This window comes from Strongylocentrotus purpuratus, unplaced genomic scaffold (genome assembly GCF_000002235.5).
Source record: "Strongylocentrotus purpuratus isolate Spur 01 unplaced genomic scaffold, Spur_5.0 spur5_scaffold_5, whole genome shotgun sequence".
NCBI classification, from domain to species: domain Eukaryota; kingdom Metazoa; phylum Echinodermata; class Echinoidea; order Camarodonta; family Strongylocentrotidae; genus Strongylocentrotus; species Strongylocentrotus purpuratus.
The window spans coordinates 12,649,533-12,670,168 of record NW_022145611.1 but is presented as its reverse complement, the minus strand read 5'-3'; the positions used below and the strand labels follow the sequence as shown (position 1 = coordinate 12,670,168).

Genomic DNA, 20,636 nt, shown 5'->3' with positions numbered 1-20,636 from the left:
GTTACCTTAAAACTGTTTGGCCAGGAGGAGGGATTAGACCTCCCTGCATGGTCATCTTATCAAATCAGCTCTCAAAGGGGACCATGCTATATATAGAGGTCCCACTTTACATCTAATGCTCGTGTATTGATTCGAGACCTTTCCAGTATTACATTTTAGGAGAATTATTAACTAATCAATCCTAGTATGCAATTTATGAAAAAGAATATGGAATTAATTTAAACGACATATAACTCGCCACAATTTTGTTATTTTAAGGGGTTATGCACTTGTCAATTGTAGTGGGGATGGCCAGACCATGATGTGGGGCGGGGATAGAGCCAGATTCGCTATGGAGCTGACTGTGACTTGGCGTACCATCTCAAGTAACTGAAATAATTGATTATGGTTAAATTTCCCCTTGGGCCAGGACTACAATTGACAAGTGCATTATACAGAAGCGACCTTTGTTTTCCCACCTATGATATATGCAAGTATCCTAAATTGTGTTTGAAGCATTTTATAGACCTTAGTAATTCTGGTTAACAATCGTATTTGTTGGAAAGGTTAGTCAAAAGTTTTTTGAATTTCTATGGAGAGCTTTAAATTTAACCCTTATTTATCAGCTGCTGTGTAAGTTCAATGTTCTGTATAAAGCACTTCAAATTTAGTGCACTGAATTTATAAAGATATATGATCTCACAAATGTGGGCTGGATTATGAATTTTAAAACTGTATTCAGAATACTTGATGTGCTTCTGAAAACATGGCTTTTTGATGTGTACACTAAATGGGTTTCTCTCTTTTATTTTCTTCTCCTGTCAGCACACGTAGGGTTAGATAAGAGAAATCTTTGAAATGAACATGCTTCCTCATGTTTAGCACCGTTGTATGATATGTAGTAGTGACAATAATGTATAAAATACAAATCTAACAATGACGTTGTGAAATGTGGTTGATGATGATATCCATTTGTGCTTTGTGAATGAGAAAAAGAATAATTCAAACACTGGTCTGTCTGTTTTTATTCACGTATATTTAAACAAAAAAAACAGGGATATACACATTGTCATAGGATCTGCAAGTGTGTTGGTATTCACAGATCTTTTTGGTTTATAGTAGTTGTAGCTAGTTTTGGATTAATAAAAGGATACAATTTTTTCTAATTACTTTGAAAATCAATCTACACTTGGTAGAACAGGCGCCAATGTGATGTTTATTAAATGTAATCTTTCATATGGGGTTTGTATTTTGTAAATACCAACACTTGCTGAAATCCTAGCATGTTTATCAGATAAATATGAATGATAACCGTTCGTAGCTGACTTTTGACCCGTACAGTGTATGGGTCATTACTGCAAGAAACAGCTTTATAGGAGATTTGAATCATGGCGAAAGCAGAGAATTTAATTCTAAAAATTGTCATATTTAACCCAATGGCAACGTACCGGTATTGAGAATTAATAATGATCGATTCTCTTTTAACTGAGAAGTACAGACAATACACACATTTATCAACACTGGCTATGTCGGTGTTGTTAACAGAAAGTATCAAACTAATGTACAAAAGTGGGATTTTCAAAGGCAGATGCCACTATCTGATATAAGGCCTTTCTATTGGCTCATTACAACAGTGGTTCCATGTTTTTTTTAAAGATGGTTAATGCGAAATTTTGTGTTTTTGGAATGACCTCTGCCTTTGAAATCCTGACACAGAATTGGAATAATCATGTTACTGGACTCCCTGGTTAATCCTTCTCTGCTATGGCCACTAAGTGACCATCAATTTCTTCTTCAGACAGCGTTCTGTATTGGGAATATAAACAAAGAAAAATACAGTGTTAGAACAACTATGGGGTTGCAAAATTCAAAATATCTTTGCTTTCTTACAAAACATTACAAATTAATTATAAACATTTACAACAAATGTAGAAATATATTTTGGAAACAGAGGGGGTCTACTAAAAAGCAATGCTTGTACAAGTATGAACACCAAATGATACTTGGGGGGGGGGGGGGGGAGGGGAACGAGAACAAGACGGTACTTTACATGACAAAGATAGAAGAACACAAGTCATAAAACAGAGTAGACAATGCCAAAAAAGAAGTGAGAGATCGGGGGTACAGAAAATAATAGAAAATGATGAGCTGCATGAGGGGTTGAGAAGAAGATGAGGAAAGAGAAATGTGCATTAGAGAGGAGATATGCATGAGAAGGCACAATGTAAAATATCGGATTACATTTTGAGTCGGGGAGTAGAGAATGATCTTGTATTCAACAAGAATGACATCTAAATCTAAATATATTTTTAGTGTGGTGGTATAGTCTACAATCTAACCCACATTATATTATTATTTAACCCCCTCATCATTTGTTTATTTATTGTCAATCCAATGGAATTTTAAAGCCCCTCTAAAGTGTTGGGAGCCCTAAAGTCATTGTCATGTCTTTACACAAACTCTTGAAGTACAGTAATTCAATTCCTTATTAGAAATTCTAACTCTATACACCAATTTACGGTTACATCAGTGCGCATGCATAAATTAAGATTGCGCCCATGCAAATTATGATGTGAGCGCACAACGCAGCGCGCAGGCAGTGATGTCATCATACTTTGCATGGGCACAATCTTAATTTACGCATAAACCACTGACCTCTAGAGGTCATTTGGTTTGTTTACTTGTAAATTAAAATGGCACACATAACCGTAAACTGGTGTATTTGGGTAATTACATAAATTAGGGACCCACTTTATGACATTCTTGGTATCCCACTAACAGAAGGAACCCACATGTATCTGAGTAAAGACTTAAATAGTGGAGTGAGATAGTGATTTCCAAGCATAATATTGCATCCTCATACCTAGAATCACTTAAAGGGATAGTTGAGTTCTGTTTTCAGACTGCAAATGCCTTCAAAGTGCATGGTTATTGCTCTTATTCATCACATTTATAGTGCCCTTTAAGAACCTAAAATTGCTATGAAGGTAATTTTAGACCCCAAAATGTGTGAAATTTAGCCAATACGATCATACCAATTCAGCTCCACTTTAAAATAGTAATTGTAATTGTAACACGAAAATGCCAACAAAAAGTCAACATCGGCATTGGCTGAAATAACGTAAAAGGCGTTATTTCGGTTTTTTTCAAATTTTTCAACATATCTAATATTTGTGGTGGAACACAAGTATTAGAAATCGTTATATTTCAGCCGTCTCTGAACCGATTTTGATCAAACAAAGATGATTTTGTCATCTAAATATTATGTTCTTTCAAATTTGACACTCAGTTTTTCATTATTTCACAAAAAAATGATTTTGTGTAGCGCCCTCTGCAACAAAACTCAACTATCCCTTTAAGTGGGTCCCTAATTTTGACTCGATACATGACACAATATTCTACATGGTTGGTGCTGATAATTCACCTGAACGCTTGGTTGTCTCTTGTCACTACTGCTACCTCAATCTCTGTTGGTTTGAAGTCAGCTGACAGCACAGATGACAGACACTTGATGGCAGTCTGGTATGACATTCATAAAAAAAAAAAAAGTGGAAGAGATAAAGACTATTCCAATGCTTCCTACTGATCTACATGCAATATATCAGGATAACATAGATCATGTACACAGAAGCCATCATTTATGTCTGATCCATGCTACATGTAGTCATTAGTGATGAGCATATTTTGAAATACTGCTGTGTTATTCAATTTTCACAATGTACAATCTACACCCATATACAATTTGCATAGTGTGAGAAAGTTTTGTGTAAGTTGATGTACAAGCTTCTATGTTTTTATTTTATTTCACTAGCAAGACTGTGAACAGAAAATCTTCATTGCTCAAGCAACTTGCTAAACATGCTATACACAACTGAAAACCCTTACCTGAAGTTATTACAACAGTTATACTTTAAATTCCTGAATAGATCCCACAAGATTATATAAATATTATCAATAAATGCAGTTTTTACCCTTGATAGAATAGTCAACTTTCTTACTCCATATTGCAAAGAAATGACTTACAAACAAAAATATTTTTATAACTAGATGGGCCTTCGACTGTGCGCAGTCGAAAATAATGCCTCCGCCATGAAAGCAATTTTTAAAATTCAAGTTTGATTTTAATGCATTAAAAGGTTCTCAGAATATTGTGATTACAAACTATTTTTCATATACATGTTTGCCCCTTTGACCTTGGATCTCGTGACCCCAAAATCTAACCTATTCATTGGCTCTGCAAGATACATACATGACCAAAGTTTGGTGGGAATCTATCAATTGGTTATTGAGATAACGCGATCACGAGAAAGGGACGTACGGACAGACAGATGGACAACCCGAAAACATAATGCAATAGTCGTAAAGTGATGCATTACATTCCTAGTCACATCATATGTTCATTGAAACATATATATGGATACATAATGAGTGCACTCCTAGTAGAAGGCTATAAAGTTCTGACCATGGATGATACATGTACAAAGTTCTATTTATTTATGAGATTACTATCTGTGTCACCTCGCTTCCTTCCCTGCACAATACCAACATCAATCAGGTACCAAGTACATATTACCTATCAACATCATTGGGAACCTAGTCTGTATGGATAGACCCAAATTTTCAATGATACGACTTGCCATTTTTGATATTTCACCAAACTTAATGCATACATGTACGTCTTTGTGAAGTGCCTCAATACAAATTATTTCATTTATCTGTCATAAATAGTTGAAATGCGAATCGCATATTAGTTGCTGCTAGGTAGGACAAACGTTATGGCTAGCCCTACTAACACTTAATATATACATTCAAATAGCACCTTTCCCACTGAAAACAACACCATTTCACAACAGATATCAAACTCTGTTTGACACTTAAAAGCATATGGTCTTTGTATACAGGTTTGTAAACACAACAATTTTGATTGATGGGGAAACAAATAATGTGGTCTTTATAGACAGGGGGATAACTTAAAGCAGGTTTCCCTTAACCTGATCTAATTCAATTCAATAAATGCAGCATTAGCTACATCACAGGGGCATGGTGTGTGTCAGTGAACAGCCCACAGAGTTCAAAGTAAAAAACTGTGTGTTAAAATGTATCACGACTGAAAAAGTGCTTGAGCCTGGAGACTAACATGAACTCCAAAACAAACGTTACCTCGACTGCTTGGTCGTAGGTGAAGTCCTGCTTCTTCTTGAGTTTCTTCTCCAAGAAGCTGTTGGCCTCTGTCTGCTTGACCCCTACGCTGGTGGCCTTGTAGCCGCAGAAGTACCCTGCTGGATCCGTCTTGTAGAGCTGAGGGCCAAGCTCTTCGTCCCAGCCTAGGAGAATCATACCTGTTTCATAGAGAGGGCAGTTGAGAATGCTAGTAAAATCATACATGTGGCTATAGACAGGAGGGTATGCACACACATATGCACATGTTAAGGTAAGCACATAATCATTGTGGTAGTCTCTACCAGATTTAAGGTTTAATCTACTTTGTTGGGATAATGCTCAATGCATGGTGGATAACTCTGTATATTTCATGAAAACTAGTAAAACCATACAGTTTTATCTTTTCCATTCCAAATGTGACATGTACGATGCCTTTTATGAAGCCATTTTCCCCTAAAAATTTGAAGAAAAAACAAAATAAGCAAGATTTCCCACACATTCCTGGGCATATTAAATGTTATGAAAATGGCACCCCCCACCCCTTTCATTCATGGATCCACCCCTGATGCCTGTATACTTACTGCATCCTAGGGGCCTCATCTGTGCACTCTGTGTGTAAACCTGTGATATGTCAGCCATCCTCTTACAAAGCATCTCAACAGGGATCTCGTAACCATACTTGTACTTCCAGTTGGCTGCCTCTACTCGGGCTCGGAATACCTGGGACCTGCTGTCGGCTGGGGATGAAAAACATACAACATGTTATCACCAGGTCAGAAATTTGCCTTGTCCATTTTGAAAGGTTTACTCTGTATTTTGATTATATGACTATTGTCATCAAGATCAAAAGTTTAAAACAAGAAATACTTTTCATGAGCCAAGTTCCTTGCATAATCATTCTTTATCTTTATAAAAGTATTACGAAACTGTATACCTATCTGAGCTTGATTTAAATTTCAAAAAGAAAGATAAGTTTTCCCCAAGTTCCAAAGTGTAAGATATTATTTTAAACTTTTACAATTGTTTGAATGGTTCCTTCCAGCCAGAGCTGAATTTGAATTGAATTTGAATATATAAACAACAACACATCACAATAATGACAGTACAATTATATTATGAACAATCATACAATGCAAAGAATAATACTGATACATGTACCAGTATGCATAACATAAGAGTGATGTTGATTGAACAGCAATGGTTTTAAAACAATATTTAGACATAGCTCAGCATACTATCAAATGTACAAAATATAAAATATAAAAATATAAAGTTAGCACAAAAAAGTTAGCACAAGTGCTAGGCGAGTTCCATTCTTTGGCAAGATTTTTTTTTTAATTTTAAACTTGTTAGTATTTTGTCTTGGTATGTAAAAGAAAAGCATCTCTACTTTTTTTTTTTTAAAGGAAAATTTTAAAATATCAATCATATTCAGAGACACCACTTATAACAATTTTTTGAAAATATTCAAATACTGTCTAAAAAAATTAATTGAATAGCTGCTTAATCATTGTTAGGGTAATAATAAGTGTATTTTAAACATCAAATATAATTTAATTTAGCAAAAGAAGGAATGCACTGTAACATAAAATACATGATTAGTATTCCAGATACTGGTAAGAGTTTAATACTTGAAGATAAATCTAATCTCTTTCATTCACTTGGCTGACAGGGAACAATATATGACCAAAGGCATTTAGAACGGTCAAAACCATCAAAATTAATAACAATGTAAATAAATGTGCTCGTAATCATTATAGAATTAGATACATACCTGTCATGCCTGTCATAGCACATCCTATGTGCTCTGTGATTTTGTACATGTGTGTGACAGTCATTGGGTCAAGAAGCTTGTCCTGCATGTACATGAGAAAGGGATTACAAAAATATATATTAGGAACCAGGAGAGTACATGTAGGTAATTGAGGATTATTTACAAGTTTACAAAACAGAATAATAAAACTGAGACTTCAATAAATGCACATAAAAAGTGTAGTAGAAATACAGGAGATTAGGATTCAATTCTATGGAAGCCCGACAATGAAAATTAAATATTTTATTTAAATAGGTATATAATGAAACGTAAGGCAGATGGTACCAATGTAAAAGCCTTTGTAGTCCTGCATGTAAATGCATGTACTGTACATGTATCAAATGATAACCGGTTGCAAACTGCAAAGACGAATGAAGATGACAAATATGAAGATAAACGACAAGGATGAGGGTTCAGATGAGTAACTGATAACGGCGAGTGTGTAAAGACCAAGTTGGCCATGTACTTGTCAATCCAATTAAAAATGAGGGACCTTTGTAAAGTGCCTCATTACAAATTATTGAATTCACTTGCTAAGAATGACTGTATTTCAATAGTCAGAATGTGAGCTGCATACATACCTTGTAAGGCAAGCCATATCGTTTGTCCTACCTAGCAACAACTAATGTATGCAATTAGAATTCTGACTATTGAGATATATTTATGAACGAAAATATTCATTTCGAGACACTTCACAAAGGCATATATATGCTATATAAATTTGATTACATTATGAAAATGGTCTATTAAACATTGAGAAACTGCTCTGATTTGAATATGATTCATTCAGATATACTGGTACTCAAGTATATTTAGAACATAACATCGCATTTAAACATCCATCCCCATCAATATGTCACCATCACTAAGTCACTATTGCTATACATGTACATATACGTGCAACAGTCTTCCTGCACTGTCTGCACGTTAACTGAATGGGAACTGATTTTTAAGAAGTTTTGTAGGCTACGCCAAGTATAAAGATGCGGTGAAAATACATGCTATTACGGTACACAAGGTGAAAAAATGTCCTATGCTGCTGCAACCAAAAATGTTCATGAATCCAAAGAATCCTCTTCAAGCGCAGGTTGAACAAGCAGTCTCCAGCGAGACAGAAAGAAATAGCAAGCCTGCCCAATGAAATGAAAGAGCAAAATTCAACGATAGAGACCAGAAACCCTAACCAGATCGAGATCATCGAGCAAAGACAGAACAGGAGCACCCTCAAATAACTGTTAACATTTTTTAGCATTCATCGTGTTTGTGATCAACAAATTTGAATAGGATCCGTTGTAGAAGTTGTAGAAGCAGCACATTACTGCCTGGATGTACAAACCATACACCCAGAAATGATTCATAAATGGTAAAAATAACAAAGAAGGAGAATATACAGAGTACTCAAGACCAAAAATCAAAATCTATGTCATTTACTAGGAAAGGTGGTGACTTTTTTAAAAGGCAGTGGAAAGTACAACGAACTGTGATGCTCAGCTTAAAGTATTGATTACGGTTCGCTTTATTATTTATTAGCATCATAGTTATTATTGTATGTTTGAAGATAATTCTCTTTTTGTTTTAGGATAGAAGTTATAAAAGAGGTAAGGACGTGACAGGTGGTACTAAAATTACAACCATGGTTGCTGAGTATACAAGGGTGCGTTTATCATCTTTTGCCACTCAGAAACAGCGTTGTTATACCCCACTATACAAACGTGATTTGCGGGGTGTTGAATTTATCAACTCGTCATGATTCAAAATTTCAAATTAAAGACCTTGTCTCTGCGCAACTGCTTTTCGCAATTTTGACCCGGGAAGTAGAAAGTTGCTCGGAGGTCAACTAGGGTGCAAGCTGTTTTGTTTTTTGATCTAACTACTAGTGCACGCGAGGACAATACAATAGTTAAAACACGTAATCGCATAATACGTAAACAATGAATGAGTATGCAGGCATGCTTGTACAACAACATGACACAGCACATGGCGCACACTATTTTTCCGAACCGGAAATTAGCCTGGGAAGGTCCAATTTACAGGTATGCATGTATGTGTGTTTCAAAATAGCTTTGCTTTTATCATCTCTCAGAAACTTGATTCTGGCTCATAATGAAAAAGTAATTTTGTTGGTGTTTCAATATACAGTACATGTACCCATATCTAAAGACGTTTGAAAACAGGCTTGGGTTTATCACCATGCAAATTTGCCTGAAACACATTTGAAAAGCACTGATAAACGCACCTCATGAGACATGTACACTTCTGGCTATCCTTTGTACAAATCGCTGGTTTCATTATACGAACAGAAGCTTCAAACTAACGTCTTAACATAAATGAACTGAATGCAACTAATATTTAACCACTTCATCCTTTCCTTCCTAATTTATTCTTTAAAATAACAAGCTACATCTGACATTATTAATTTCATTAACACAACCCAAAAAAAGCAAAAATAAGAAGAGAGGACAAGAAACTATGCCCAATCACATTGCCTGGCGAGAATCAATCAACGGCAATGGAAAAAGCCATAAAAACCAACAACAATCTTAGCCTCACACATTTGATACAGTACGCTCCATGTTTCATAGTGAGAGGGTGACTAGAGGAAGAGAAATGGTGGGGGGGGGGGGCATAAAATAGCAAATCCCTTAATTTATAGAAAAAATATTGAACCCTTTCACCCCCCAAATTCAGATATCCTTTGTGCAATTATATTTCAACCTCCGCCTGCTGCCTTGGCTGAGTTTGAAACATACACATCATCGTTCAGGAAATTCTGAATTTACTGGATTCATCTACTTTGTTATCTGAACTCTGAATCATTCTATATTTGTATAATACTTGGTTTAAAAAAAAGCATGATGTAAGATAACCATAGAAGGATAATAGAACTTACAGGAACTTTCTTCTGTGTAATAGCCACAACACAGTCTGGACCCTTCACTGCAACTGATGTCATGCCCCCTTGGTTGATTGCTTTGAAAGCATATTCTGGGGGGAAAAAGAAGATAAAAATTATAAAATTACAAGAAAAAAAAAAATGCTTGTAAGTAAGCAACCAGATGGCCTACGGCTTTAGGTCCTTTCCAAGGGACCTGGTAATGAGGATTAATGCCTTACCAAAGGGCACTAGCACATCGCCTTGCTTTTGAACCCGGGTCACAGGATTATGAGACCACTGCTCTACCGACTGAGGTATCATGCCTCCTATTAAGCTTTTGTTGTTGTTGTTGCATATACCTGAACAAAAGGCCTTGCCATAACAAAATAAAATACACTCAAAGATTAAATTCTGAATGTTCACTTTATACTATAATCCAAAACTTTTACTCAGCATTATCATTACTTTTATTATGTATGTTAAGCTTCAGACTACTCAGAGAGATAACATGATTTGACATTTGTACAAATGTTGTACAATTGTACAAATTTGCCCAAATGCCCATCTAAAGGACCAACGGGGGTTGTGATAAGCCTTATGATATGTGGGGACATCGTGAACAAATGAATAAGAAAGAATTATTTTTTTGGAGAAATTTATTATTTGGCTCAGAGTGATGATTTACTATATTTTACAAAATATGCAGCAACTTCCCTCCAAAGGACAAACGTTGGGAGGTTCTATGTGAGGAAATAAAAGCGATCAAAAATTGACACATTTTTGGTCAAGAGGCTGAACCTGACCCCTGGCCGTTTGGGCCAAAAAGTGATGATTTTCAATTAGTGCTGTAGTCAAACGTTTAACCGTCCGGTATCCGACCGCCCATGGTGGATTCCATTTTCAATTGGACGGTTTCGTTTTCCCGTTTTTTTTTTTTTTTTTAAAGTTTCGATTTATGCCCCTCCACCTGGCACTATGCCTGGCAATGTCTCCCAGCTCAGTAATCAGTGTGATGACTTACCACTTGGAAACTAGAACAACACTCCAATTTGTCTGTCATCTTGGTTTGAAAGTAATCTTTGTAATAGATCTCAATATATATTCATCCCAGCTAGGTCCTCTACTGTTTTTTATTTATTTTAATGATCTTACACATTATTCTAAAACGACATTGTTACTATTATTTGTGACTAGTTCACAAGCGCAAATCGGCGCCTTCAGTTAAATCACCTTCCTGCTTTTTCACACGGCAAAATTTTTTATTTTTTTAAATAAATCGTTTAACCGAAAACCGTTCGGTTTTGACAGGCGGTTAAACGGAATTGGAGATATCCGTGATGTTACAGCAATATTTTCAATATTGCCCATACGCCCTTTAAGTTTGAAGGACGACCGGGGTTGATATGTTGGGACATTTATTGTGAGCAAATGAGCAAAAAAAGAATTCCCGTTTTGTAATTTCCTTTCTTGTTCGAAAAAAGAAAATATATTTTGATGTCAATGTGGTCCAGCAATTTCTGAAATTGCTGAATGAGTTGTCTAATTTGAGGTTCCTCAACAGAAAATTAGTGTAATTCTGCTTCCGAAATTCACATGAAAATATTGCTTTCATTGCAAATTGGTACTATTAGTCTGGAAGTTGGGTAAACTGGCGCGAAAAGGTCTAAGACGCAAGTAAAATGGTCCTCTTCATCGCCCGGGCGCGCCTTAGGGTTGAAGCAGGATGTAACGTCCCCTTGAGCCTATAGAAACAGGTACAGCGATGCCTCTCATAGTCATAGGCATAGTAGTATTAAATCCCATTCCCAAGTCCAGTATCAACTAGATGGTAGACCTCTAAAGCTCTAGATCTAGGCCTAATCCACTCCAGCAAAGCATAGAGTCAATGCTAATGTGTATTGACCTCTAGCACTGCACTACGTGTTAATACTAGAACAGCATTTGAATACATGAATAGTCAATAACTCATAACACACAGATGCACACAATCATGCCGATGCGGCTGATCCGAGTGATCGGCAAGTTTGACAGTGGACTCACTCACAATTTGAATTTTTAAATTATTCTTTCTAACATTGGAAAGTTGAACAAAATTGTATTTTACTGCTATTTAGCTTTGGTGAAATCAGTTGAGTTTTGTACAGTTGTGTTTTAAATGTTGAGAATCAATAGTACAGCTTTAGTTTTACTCTTTAGCAGCCAGGATAGTAATGCACGTCTGTCAGAGGTGCATTGTGTGGCCCAATCAAGTATCAACCTTCATCATAATTCATCATTCATGGCATCGCCTGAACGACTAGGCCTACACTGTTAATTGTTAAGTTACATACCGACTTGATACAGCCGTCCTTCGGGAGAGAAGACAGTTATGAAGTGGTCAAACCCAGCACTTGATCCTCGTGACATTGTGGAAACTAGTAAATCTAGACCAGTCTTTTGAGTGTGCCTGTACTCGACTCCGGGCAAGCTCAGCGCTAATGTAGCTAGGCCTAAATCGTTTACAATGCAAGTCATTGGCGGTGCACGCATAACGTATGGAGCGCCAAAGGGGCCAATATCAACAGTCACAAAAACAAACAAAGATGCATACAAACAAACAAAGAAGCATACAAACAAACAAAGGACAGAGCAAAATAGACAAAGTACCCAGAAGAAAGGACCAATTAACAAAGAATAAATCAAAGGTCAGAGCAAAATAGACAAAGTACAGGTCAGAAGAAACAGAGGGCGTTTTGGTTTACGGTAAGCAAATAGACATCAGGCACGAAAACGAGAAAGGACAAACTCAAAAGGACATCACCTCAGCTACGAAGTGACCCTCAAAGGACAACAGAGGGCGTTTTGGTTTACGGTAAGCAAATAGACATCAAGCACGAAAACGAGAAAGGACAAACTCAAAAGGACATCAGCTCAGCTACGAAGTAACCATCAAAGGACAACAGAGGGCGTTTTGGTTTACGGTAAGCAAATAGACATCAAGCACGAAAACGAGAAAGGACAAACTCAAAAGGACATCAGCTCAGCTACGAAGTGACCCTCAAAGGACAACAGAGGGCGTTTTGGTTTACGGTAAGCAAATAGACATCAAGCACGAAAACGAGAAAGGACAAACTCAAAAGGACATCAGCTCAGCTACGAAGTGACCCTCAAAGGACAACAGAGGGCGTCCTCGAGGTTTTTTTCTTTTTAATCTAGGGCCTACTCCAATATAATACGCTGTAGGTCAATACAACAAATATGGGCTTTCATCGAAAGGGTGCGGTGCGGTGCGGCGCGGTGTGGTGTGCTCAACGCACCCATTCGATAAAAGAGGGGGGGCCTTTTCTCGAAAGGGTGCGTTGAGAGCGGAGTACCATTTTAACACACCCTTTCGATGAAAGCGGGGGGGGGGGGAGGGGGGGGGGGGGGGGGCTTTTCTCGAAAGGGTGCGTCGACTAGTCTTTCGCATCAGTCGTTTAAAATGAGGATCTCGGACAGAAGGTAATAGTTGCCAATTTAAGTATATCGAAAATGTATTAAGTGAAATGGAATGGTCTTGATTACAGAGTGGTCTCTTTGATGGGGGAGACAGAGAGAAGGAAAAAAGGGAAAGGGAAGATAAAAGGAAAGAAAGAAGAGGAAGAAGAAGAAGAAAAGAGGGAAACGGGGGCGAAAGGCTCTTGCCTCCCCCCCCCCCCCCCCCGCCAAAAAATAAATAAGAGAGAAAGAGAGAAGGGAAAGGGAAAGGGAAAGAGAATAAAAAAGGAAAGGAAGAAGAATATGAAGAAAAGAGGGGCTCTTGCCTCCTCCTCCTCCCCCCGCCAAAAGATAAGTAAGAGAGAGAAGGGAAAGGGAAAGGGAAAGAGAAGATAAAAGGAAAGAAAGAAGAGGAAAAAGAAGGAAACGGAGGCGAAGGGCTCTTGCCTCCTAGCCCTTCTTCCCCTCCTCCCCCCCCCCGCCAAAAAAAAATAAATAAGAGAGAGAGAGAAGGGAAAGGGAAAGAGAAGATAAAAGGAAAGAAAGAAGAGGAAGAAGAAGAAAAGAGGGTAACGGGGGCAAAGGGCTCTTGCCTCCTTTCTTTCCTATTCTCCCGCTTTTTTGTTTTTCTCTTTCTTTCTTTTCTTTCTTTTCTTTCTTCTCTTTTCTTTCCTTTCTTTTCTTTTTTTCTTTTCTTTTTCTTTTTTTCTTTTCTTTCCCTTTTACTCTCTTTTTCCCCCTCCCCCTTTTCTCTTTTTCCCGACGGCAGCGCAATTTTACCGACAATATCCTGACAGGTGGGGGGGGGGTGTCGCACCCCCACACCCCCTTTGGAGACGCCCCTGCCTTCGCCACTGTTGGCGACCACAAGGCTATCAATACAAATTAAGACATATTAATGAAGATTCTTTTTTAATGTTGCAGAGAGATAAGTATTTTCTCTATGAACTTGTTTAATGGAAAATAAATAATATTAAAAACATGAATACTATAGCGGTATAATGATGAGAGAGATGATTTAAGTCATACTTTTTTTCAATGTGATTGGAGTGGACTTGAGGGTGGGGGGGGGGGGTCCTCCTAAGATCTCGGCCGTTTCACAGCCGATCGCCGCGAAAATGCATATTTATGGTAATTTATGCAAACAAGGTCAGAGAATTCACATTTTTACCCATAAATCATATATAATTCATATTCGAGCGTTCTTTTTCACTTCATATATTCGTTAGAATAATAATACGACAACAAAGTTGGAAGAGCCAGTTTATCCCTATGTTATCTCTTGTTTTGATTATTTGTATTTATGTATTATATTATTTTGTTATTTCATTTCATTTCTAACCACAATTCAACTATTTTTACCCAAAATCAAACAAATTTACTTGAAACAAGACCAAATAACCAATGTTTTCTCTTTTTTTAAAAGAATAAATGGTATTTCCATATGTTTGGTACATAAATCACAAAAATGAGCGATTTTAGATTTTTTTGACATGCAAAAACAAAAGGTCACGTGACTCCGCAATTATACGTCCGATTTTCAACAAAAAAATGTTTCAAAAGATGCGTAAAACTCGAAAGAAAAAAGTCATGAAAGAAAAACTGCCGCGGTTCCGGAGTAGTCGCGAAATTACTAGAAAGCACTAATCTTTTTTGGGGCCCTCAAAAATTTGAAAAATCGTACCCCCCCCCCCCCCTTGAACGCCAGGGGGGGGGGTATCTCCCAAAAACGGTAAAAATTAACGTGTTTTTTTTACACGTTTTTTTCACAGGGCGGAGCCCTCAGAAGCTCAGGGGTATTAAACATCAAAATTAACGTCGGATGAGCATAATTTTATACCTTATTTGTGACAGTGGCAGGACACAATTTGGTGTTGGGTCCAGGGGGCGGAGCCCCCAGAAGCTCAGGAGTTTTGTCCATTAAATAATTATTATTTTATACCTTATTTGTGACACAGGGGTCACGAATTGGCGTGGGGTCCAGGGGGTGGAGCACCCAGAAGCTCAGGGGTTTTGGGCAATAAATAACGGTCAGATGAGCATATTTTTATATCTATTTGTGACACTGGAAGGACACAAATTGGTGTTGGATCCAAGGGGCGGAGCCCCAAGAAGGTGAGGGGTTTTATACATCAAATTATCGTCAGATGAGCATATTTATATATCTATTTGTGACACTGGCAGAACACAAATTCTTCTTCCTCTTCCTCTTCTTTCTTTCCTTTTATCTTCTCTTTCCCTCTCCTTCTCCAACATAAGATGCAAGACGGATATATATCGACTCACCTTCTTTCCAAGAACCATAAGGGCCTGGAATTTACTTCCCCCCCCCCAGCATCTTTGCCTGCGACGCAGTCGAAACCTTCAAAGCCGGACTCTTATGGGAAGCCATCCAAGGGGGTAATATAATCATAGTCCCTCCCCACAACTGCAATGTGATGGGACTTAATTCTAAAATGTTCTAGAAGCAACAAACACTCTCTCTCGAACGATAACGTTCTTATTGGTCATCTTTATATCCCTCTTGAGGATCAGGACCAGGATCAGAACAGATTCTCTCTCTCTCTCTTATTTATTTTTTGGCGGGGGGGGGGGGAGGGAGGAGGCAAGAGCACTTCGCCCCTGTTTCCCTCTTTTCTTATTCTTTTTCCTCTTCTTTCTTTCCTTTTATATTTTCTTTCCCTTTCCCTTCACTCTCTTTCTCTCTCTTATTTATTTTGTTGGCAGGGGGGGGGGGCAAGAGCCCTTCGCCCTTCCCCCGTTTCCCTCTTTCCTTCTTATTCCTCTTCTTACTTTCCTCTTATATTTTCTTTCCCTCTCCCTTCTCTCTCTCTTATTTATTTTTGGCGGGGGGGGGGAGGGCAAGAGCCCTTCGCCCCCGTTTCCCTCTTTTCTTCTTCTTCTTCCTCTTCTTTCTTTCCTTTTATCTCCTCTTTCCCTTTCCCTTCTCTCTCTCTCTTATTTATTTTGTTGGCAAGAGCCCTTCGCCCCCTTTCCCTCTTTTCTTCTTATGCTTCTTTCTTTCCTTTTATCTTCTCTTTCCTTTTCCCTTTCCCTTCTCTCTCTCTCCTATTTATTTGTTGGCGGGGGGGGGGGGGAGAGGCAAAAGCCCTTTGCCCCCGTTTACCTCTTTTCTTCTTCTTCTTCTTCTTTCTTTCCTTTTATCATCTTTCCCTTTCCCTTCTCTTTCTCTCTCTCTCTGATTTATTTTTTGGCGGGGGGGGGGGGGGCAAGAGTCCTTCGCCCCCACCTTATTCCCTCTTCTCTTCTTATTCTTCTTTCTTTCCTTTTATCTTCCCTTTCCCTTTTTTCCTTCTCTCTGTCTCCCCCATCAAAGAGACCACTCTGTAATCAAGACCATTCCATTTCACTTAATACATTTTCGATATACTTAAATTGGCAACTATTACCTTCTGTCCGAGATCCTCATTTTAAACGACTGATGCGAAAGACTAGTCGACGCACCCTTTCGAGAAAAGCCCCCCCCCCCCCCCCCCCCCCCCGCTTTCATCGAAAGGGTGTGTTAAAATGGTACTCCGCTCTCAACGCACCCTTTCGAGAAAAGGCCCCCCCTCTTTTATCGAATGGGTGCGTTGAGCACACCACACCGCGCCGCACCGCACCGCACCCTTTCGATGAAAGCCCATATTTGTTGTATTGACCTACAGCGTATTATATTGGAGTAGGCCCTAGATTAAAAAGAAAAAAACCTCGAGGACGCCCTCTGTTGTCCTTTGAGGGTCACTTCGTAGCTGAGCTGATGTCCTTTTGAGTTTGTCCTTTCTCGTTTTCGTGCTTGATGTCTATTTGCTTACCGTAAACCAAAACGCCCTCTGTTGTCCTTTGAGGGTCACTTCGTAGCTGAGGTGATGTCCTTTTGAGTTTGTCCTTTCTCGTTTTCGTGCCTGATGTCTATTTGCTTACCGTAAACCAAAACGCCCTCTGTTTCTTCTGACCTGTACTTTGTCTATTTTGCTCTGACCTTTGATTTATTCTTTGTTAATTGGTCCTTTCTTCTGGGTACTTTGTCTATTTTGCTCTGTCCTTTGTTTGTTTGTATGCTTCTTTGTTTGTTTGTATGCATCTTTGTTCGTTTTTGTGACTGTTGATATTGGCCCCTTTGGCGCTCCATAATAACGTGGGTGAAGCTTTTCTTCACACACCTAATCGGAGATGAACGTAGCCCATCAACGTTCACCAATGTGTAAAAATTGCCAATTTGGTGAATGGTAAGGATCGCATTGTACAACCGCTTGCACGCAATATAATGCTTTGTGTATCCTCCAGGCGTCAGCGCAGTGATCGCTGATTTACAACCAGGAGACGGATGGATATAGTATGGAAGAGGAGGATGGAGGGGGGGGGGGGTAAAAGTCAAAGAACGGAGGCCGCATGTAGAGCAGTTTTAATCTTTTAATTTAGAATCGCCATCCCTGATAAGCAAGCGTATATATGCCTACCATTATATTCTTCTTTTGACTTTAGGCTTTACGGCCATCATTAGCAAGCCATATACATTTTCTATCGGGGGAAAAGGGCGTATAATATCAACTCTTACCTAATTACAGAAAGTGATTTCACCGTCATGCATTTATTTCTATACGTATCTAATTTTTCATCATCTCGATCATCATAATTATACGAGGGCAGCTCTTCATCACCCTAGCGCCATGTACATTGTCTATGGATAAAGTGGAATATTAACTCTTCACCACCCTACGCTAACTTTTCACCACCCTATAGCGCCAAGTACATTGTCTATGGATAAACTGGAATATTAACTCTTCACCACCCTACGCTAACTTTTCACCATCCTAGCGCCATGTACATTGTCTATGGATAAAGTGGAATATTAACTCTTCACCACCCTATGCTAACTTTTCACCACCCTATAGCGCCAAGTACATTGTCTATGGATAAACTGGAATATTAACTCTTCACCACCCTATAGCGCCAAGTACATTGTCTATGGATTAAGTGGAATATTAACTCTTCACCACCCTTCGCTAACTTTTCACCACCCTATAGCGCCATGTACATTGTCAATGGATAAAGTGGAATATTAATTCTTCACCACCCTACGCTAACTTTTCACCACCCTATAGCGCCATGTACATTGTCTATGTATAAAGGTTAATATTAATTCTTCACCACCCTTCGCTAACTTTTCACCACCCTAGCGCCATGTACATTGTCTATGGATAAAGTAGAATATTAACTCTTCACCACCCTTCGCTAACTTTTCACCACCCTAGCGCCATGTACATTGTCTATGTATAAAGTAGAATATTAATTCTTCACCACCCTTCGCTAACTTTTCACCACCCTGTAGCGCCATGTACATTGTCTATGGATAAAGTGGAATATTAACTCTTCACCACCCTTCGCTAATTTTTCACCACCCTATAGCGCCATGTACATTGTCTATGGATAAAGTGGAATATTAATTCTTCACCACCCTTCGCTAACTTTTCACCACCCTAGCGCCATGTACATTGTCTATTGATAAAGTGGAATATTAACTCTTCACCACCCTTCGCTAACTTTTCACCACCCTGTAGCGCCATGTACATTGTCTATGGATAAAGTGGAATATTAACTCTTCACCACCCTTCGCTAACTTTTCACCACCCTGTAGCGCCATGTACATTGTCTATGGATAAAGTGGAATATTAACTCTTCACCACCCTACGCTAACTTTTCACCACCCTAGCGCCATGTACATTGTCTATGTATAAAGTAGAATATTAATTCTTCACCACCCTTCGCTAACTTTTCACCACCCTAGCGCCATGTACATTGTCTATGGATAAAGTGGAATATTAATTCTTCACCACCCTTCGCTAACTTTTCACCACCCTAGCGCCATGTACATTGTCTATGGATAAAGTGGAATATTAACTCTTCACCACCCTTCGCTAACTTTTCACCACCCTAGCGCCATGTACATTGTCTATGTATAAAGTAGAATATTAATTCTTCACCACCCTTCGCTTACTTTTCACCACCCTGTAGCGCCATGTACATTGTCAATGGATAAAGTGGAATATTAACTCTTCACCACCCTTCGCTAACTTTTCACCACCCTAGCGCCATGTACATTGTCTATGTATAAAGTAGAATATTAATTCTTCACCACCCTTCGCTAACTTTTCACCACCCTAGCGCCATGTACATTGTCTATTGATAAAGTGGAATATTAACTCTTCACCACCCTTCGCTAACTTTTCACCACCCTGTAGCGCCATGTACATTGTCTATGGATAAAGTGGAATATTAACTCTTCACCACCCTTCGCTAACTTTTCACCACCCTGTAGCGCCATGTACATTGTCTATGGATAAAGTAGAATATTAATTCTTCACCACCCTTCGCTAACTTTTCACCACCCTGTAGCGCCATGTACATTGTCTATGGATAAAGTGGAATATTAACTCTTCACCACCCTTCGCTAATTTTTCACCACCCTATAGCGCCATGTACATTGTCTATGGATAAAGTGGAATATTAATTCTTCACCACCCTTCGCTAACTTTTCACCACCCTAGCGCCATGTACATTGTCTATGTATAAAGGTTAATATTAATTCTTCACCACCCTTCGCTAACTTTTCACCACCCTAGCGCCATGTACATTGTCTATGGATAAAGTGGAATATTAACTCTTCACCACCCTTCGCTAACTTTTCACCACCCTGTAGCGCCATGTACATTGTCTATGGATAAAGTGGAATATTAACTCTTCACCACCCTTCGCTAACTTTTCACCACCCTGTAGCGCCATGTACATTGTCTATGGATAAAGTAGAATATTAATTCTTCACCACCCTTCGCTAACTTTTCACCACCCTGTAGCGCCATGTACATTGTCTATGGATAAAGTGGAATATTAACTCTTCACCACCCTTCGCTAATTTTTCACCACCCTATAGCGCCATGTACATTGTCTATGGATAAAGTGGAATATTAATTCTTCACCACCCTTCGCTAACTTTTCACCACCCTAGCGCCATGTACATTGTCTATGTATAAAGGTTAATATTAATTCTTCACCACCCTTCGCTAACTTTTCACCACCCTAGCGCCATGTACATTGTCTATGGATAAAGTGGAATATTAACTCTTCACCACCCTTCGCTAACTTTTCACCACCCTGTAGCGCCATGTACATTGTCTATGGATAAAGTGGAATATTAACTCTTCACCACCCTACGCTAACTTTTCACCACCCTAGCGCCATGTACATTGTCTATGTATAAAGTAGAATATTAATTCTTCACCACCCTTCGCTAACTTTTCACCACCCTAGCGCCATGTACATTGTCTATGGATAAAGTGGAATATTAATTCTTCA

General features: G+C 38.6%; 1 protein-coding gene and 1 long non-coding RNA gene across 2 annotated transcripts; one reads left to right on the top strand and one right to left on the bottom strand.

Annotated features, from left to right (window-relative positions):
• The first annotated feature begins 77 nt into the window (after positions 1–77).
• Positions 78–1,308, top strand: LOC115929712. Its single transcript, XR_004066687.1, has 2 exons — positions 78–545; positions 580–1,308. It is a non-coding gene; the product is annotated as an uncharacterized LOC115929712 (long non-coding RNA).
• Positions 997–12,315, bottom strand: LOC589393 (proteasome subunit alpha type-6). Its single transcript, XM_030999590.1, has 7 exons — positions 12,158–12,315; positions 9,843–9,937; positions 6,914–6,995; positions 5,721–5,876; positions 5,140–5,318; positions 3,404–3,498; positions 997–1,785 (listed from the first exon to the last, which is right to left on the bottom strand). Exons 1-7 carry the CDS (start codon positions 12,231–12,233, stop codon positions 1,728–1,730), a joined length of 741 nt encoding a protein of 246 aa, XP_030855450.1. The 5' UTR covers positions 12,234–12,315; the 3' UTR covers positions 997–1,727.
• Positions 12,316–20,636: the final 8,321 nt, after the last annotated feature.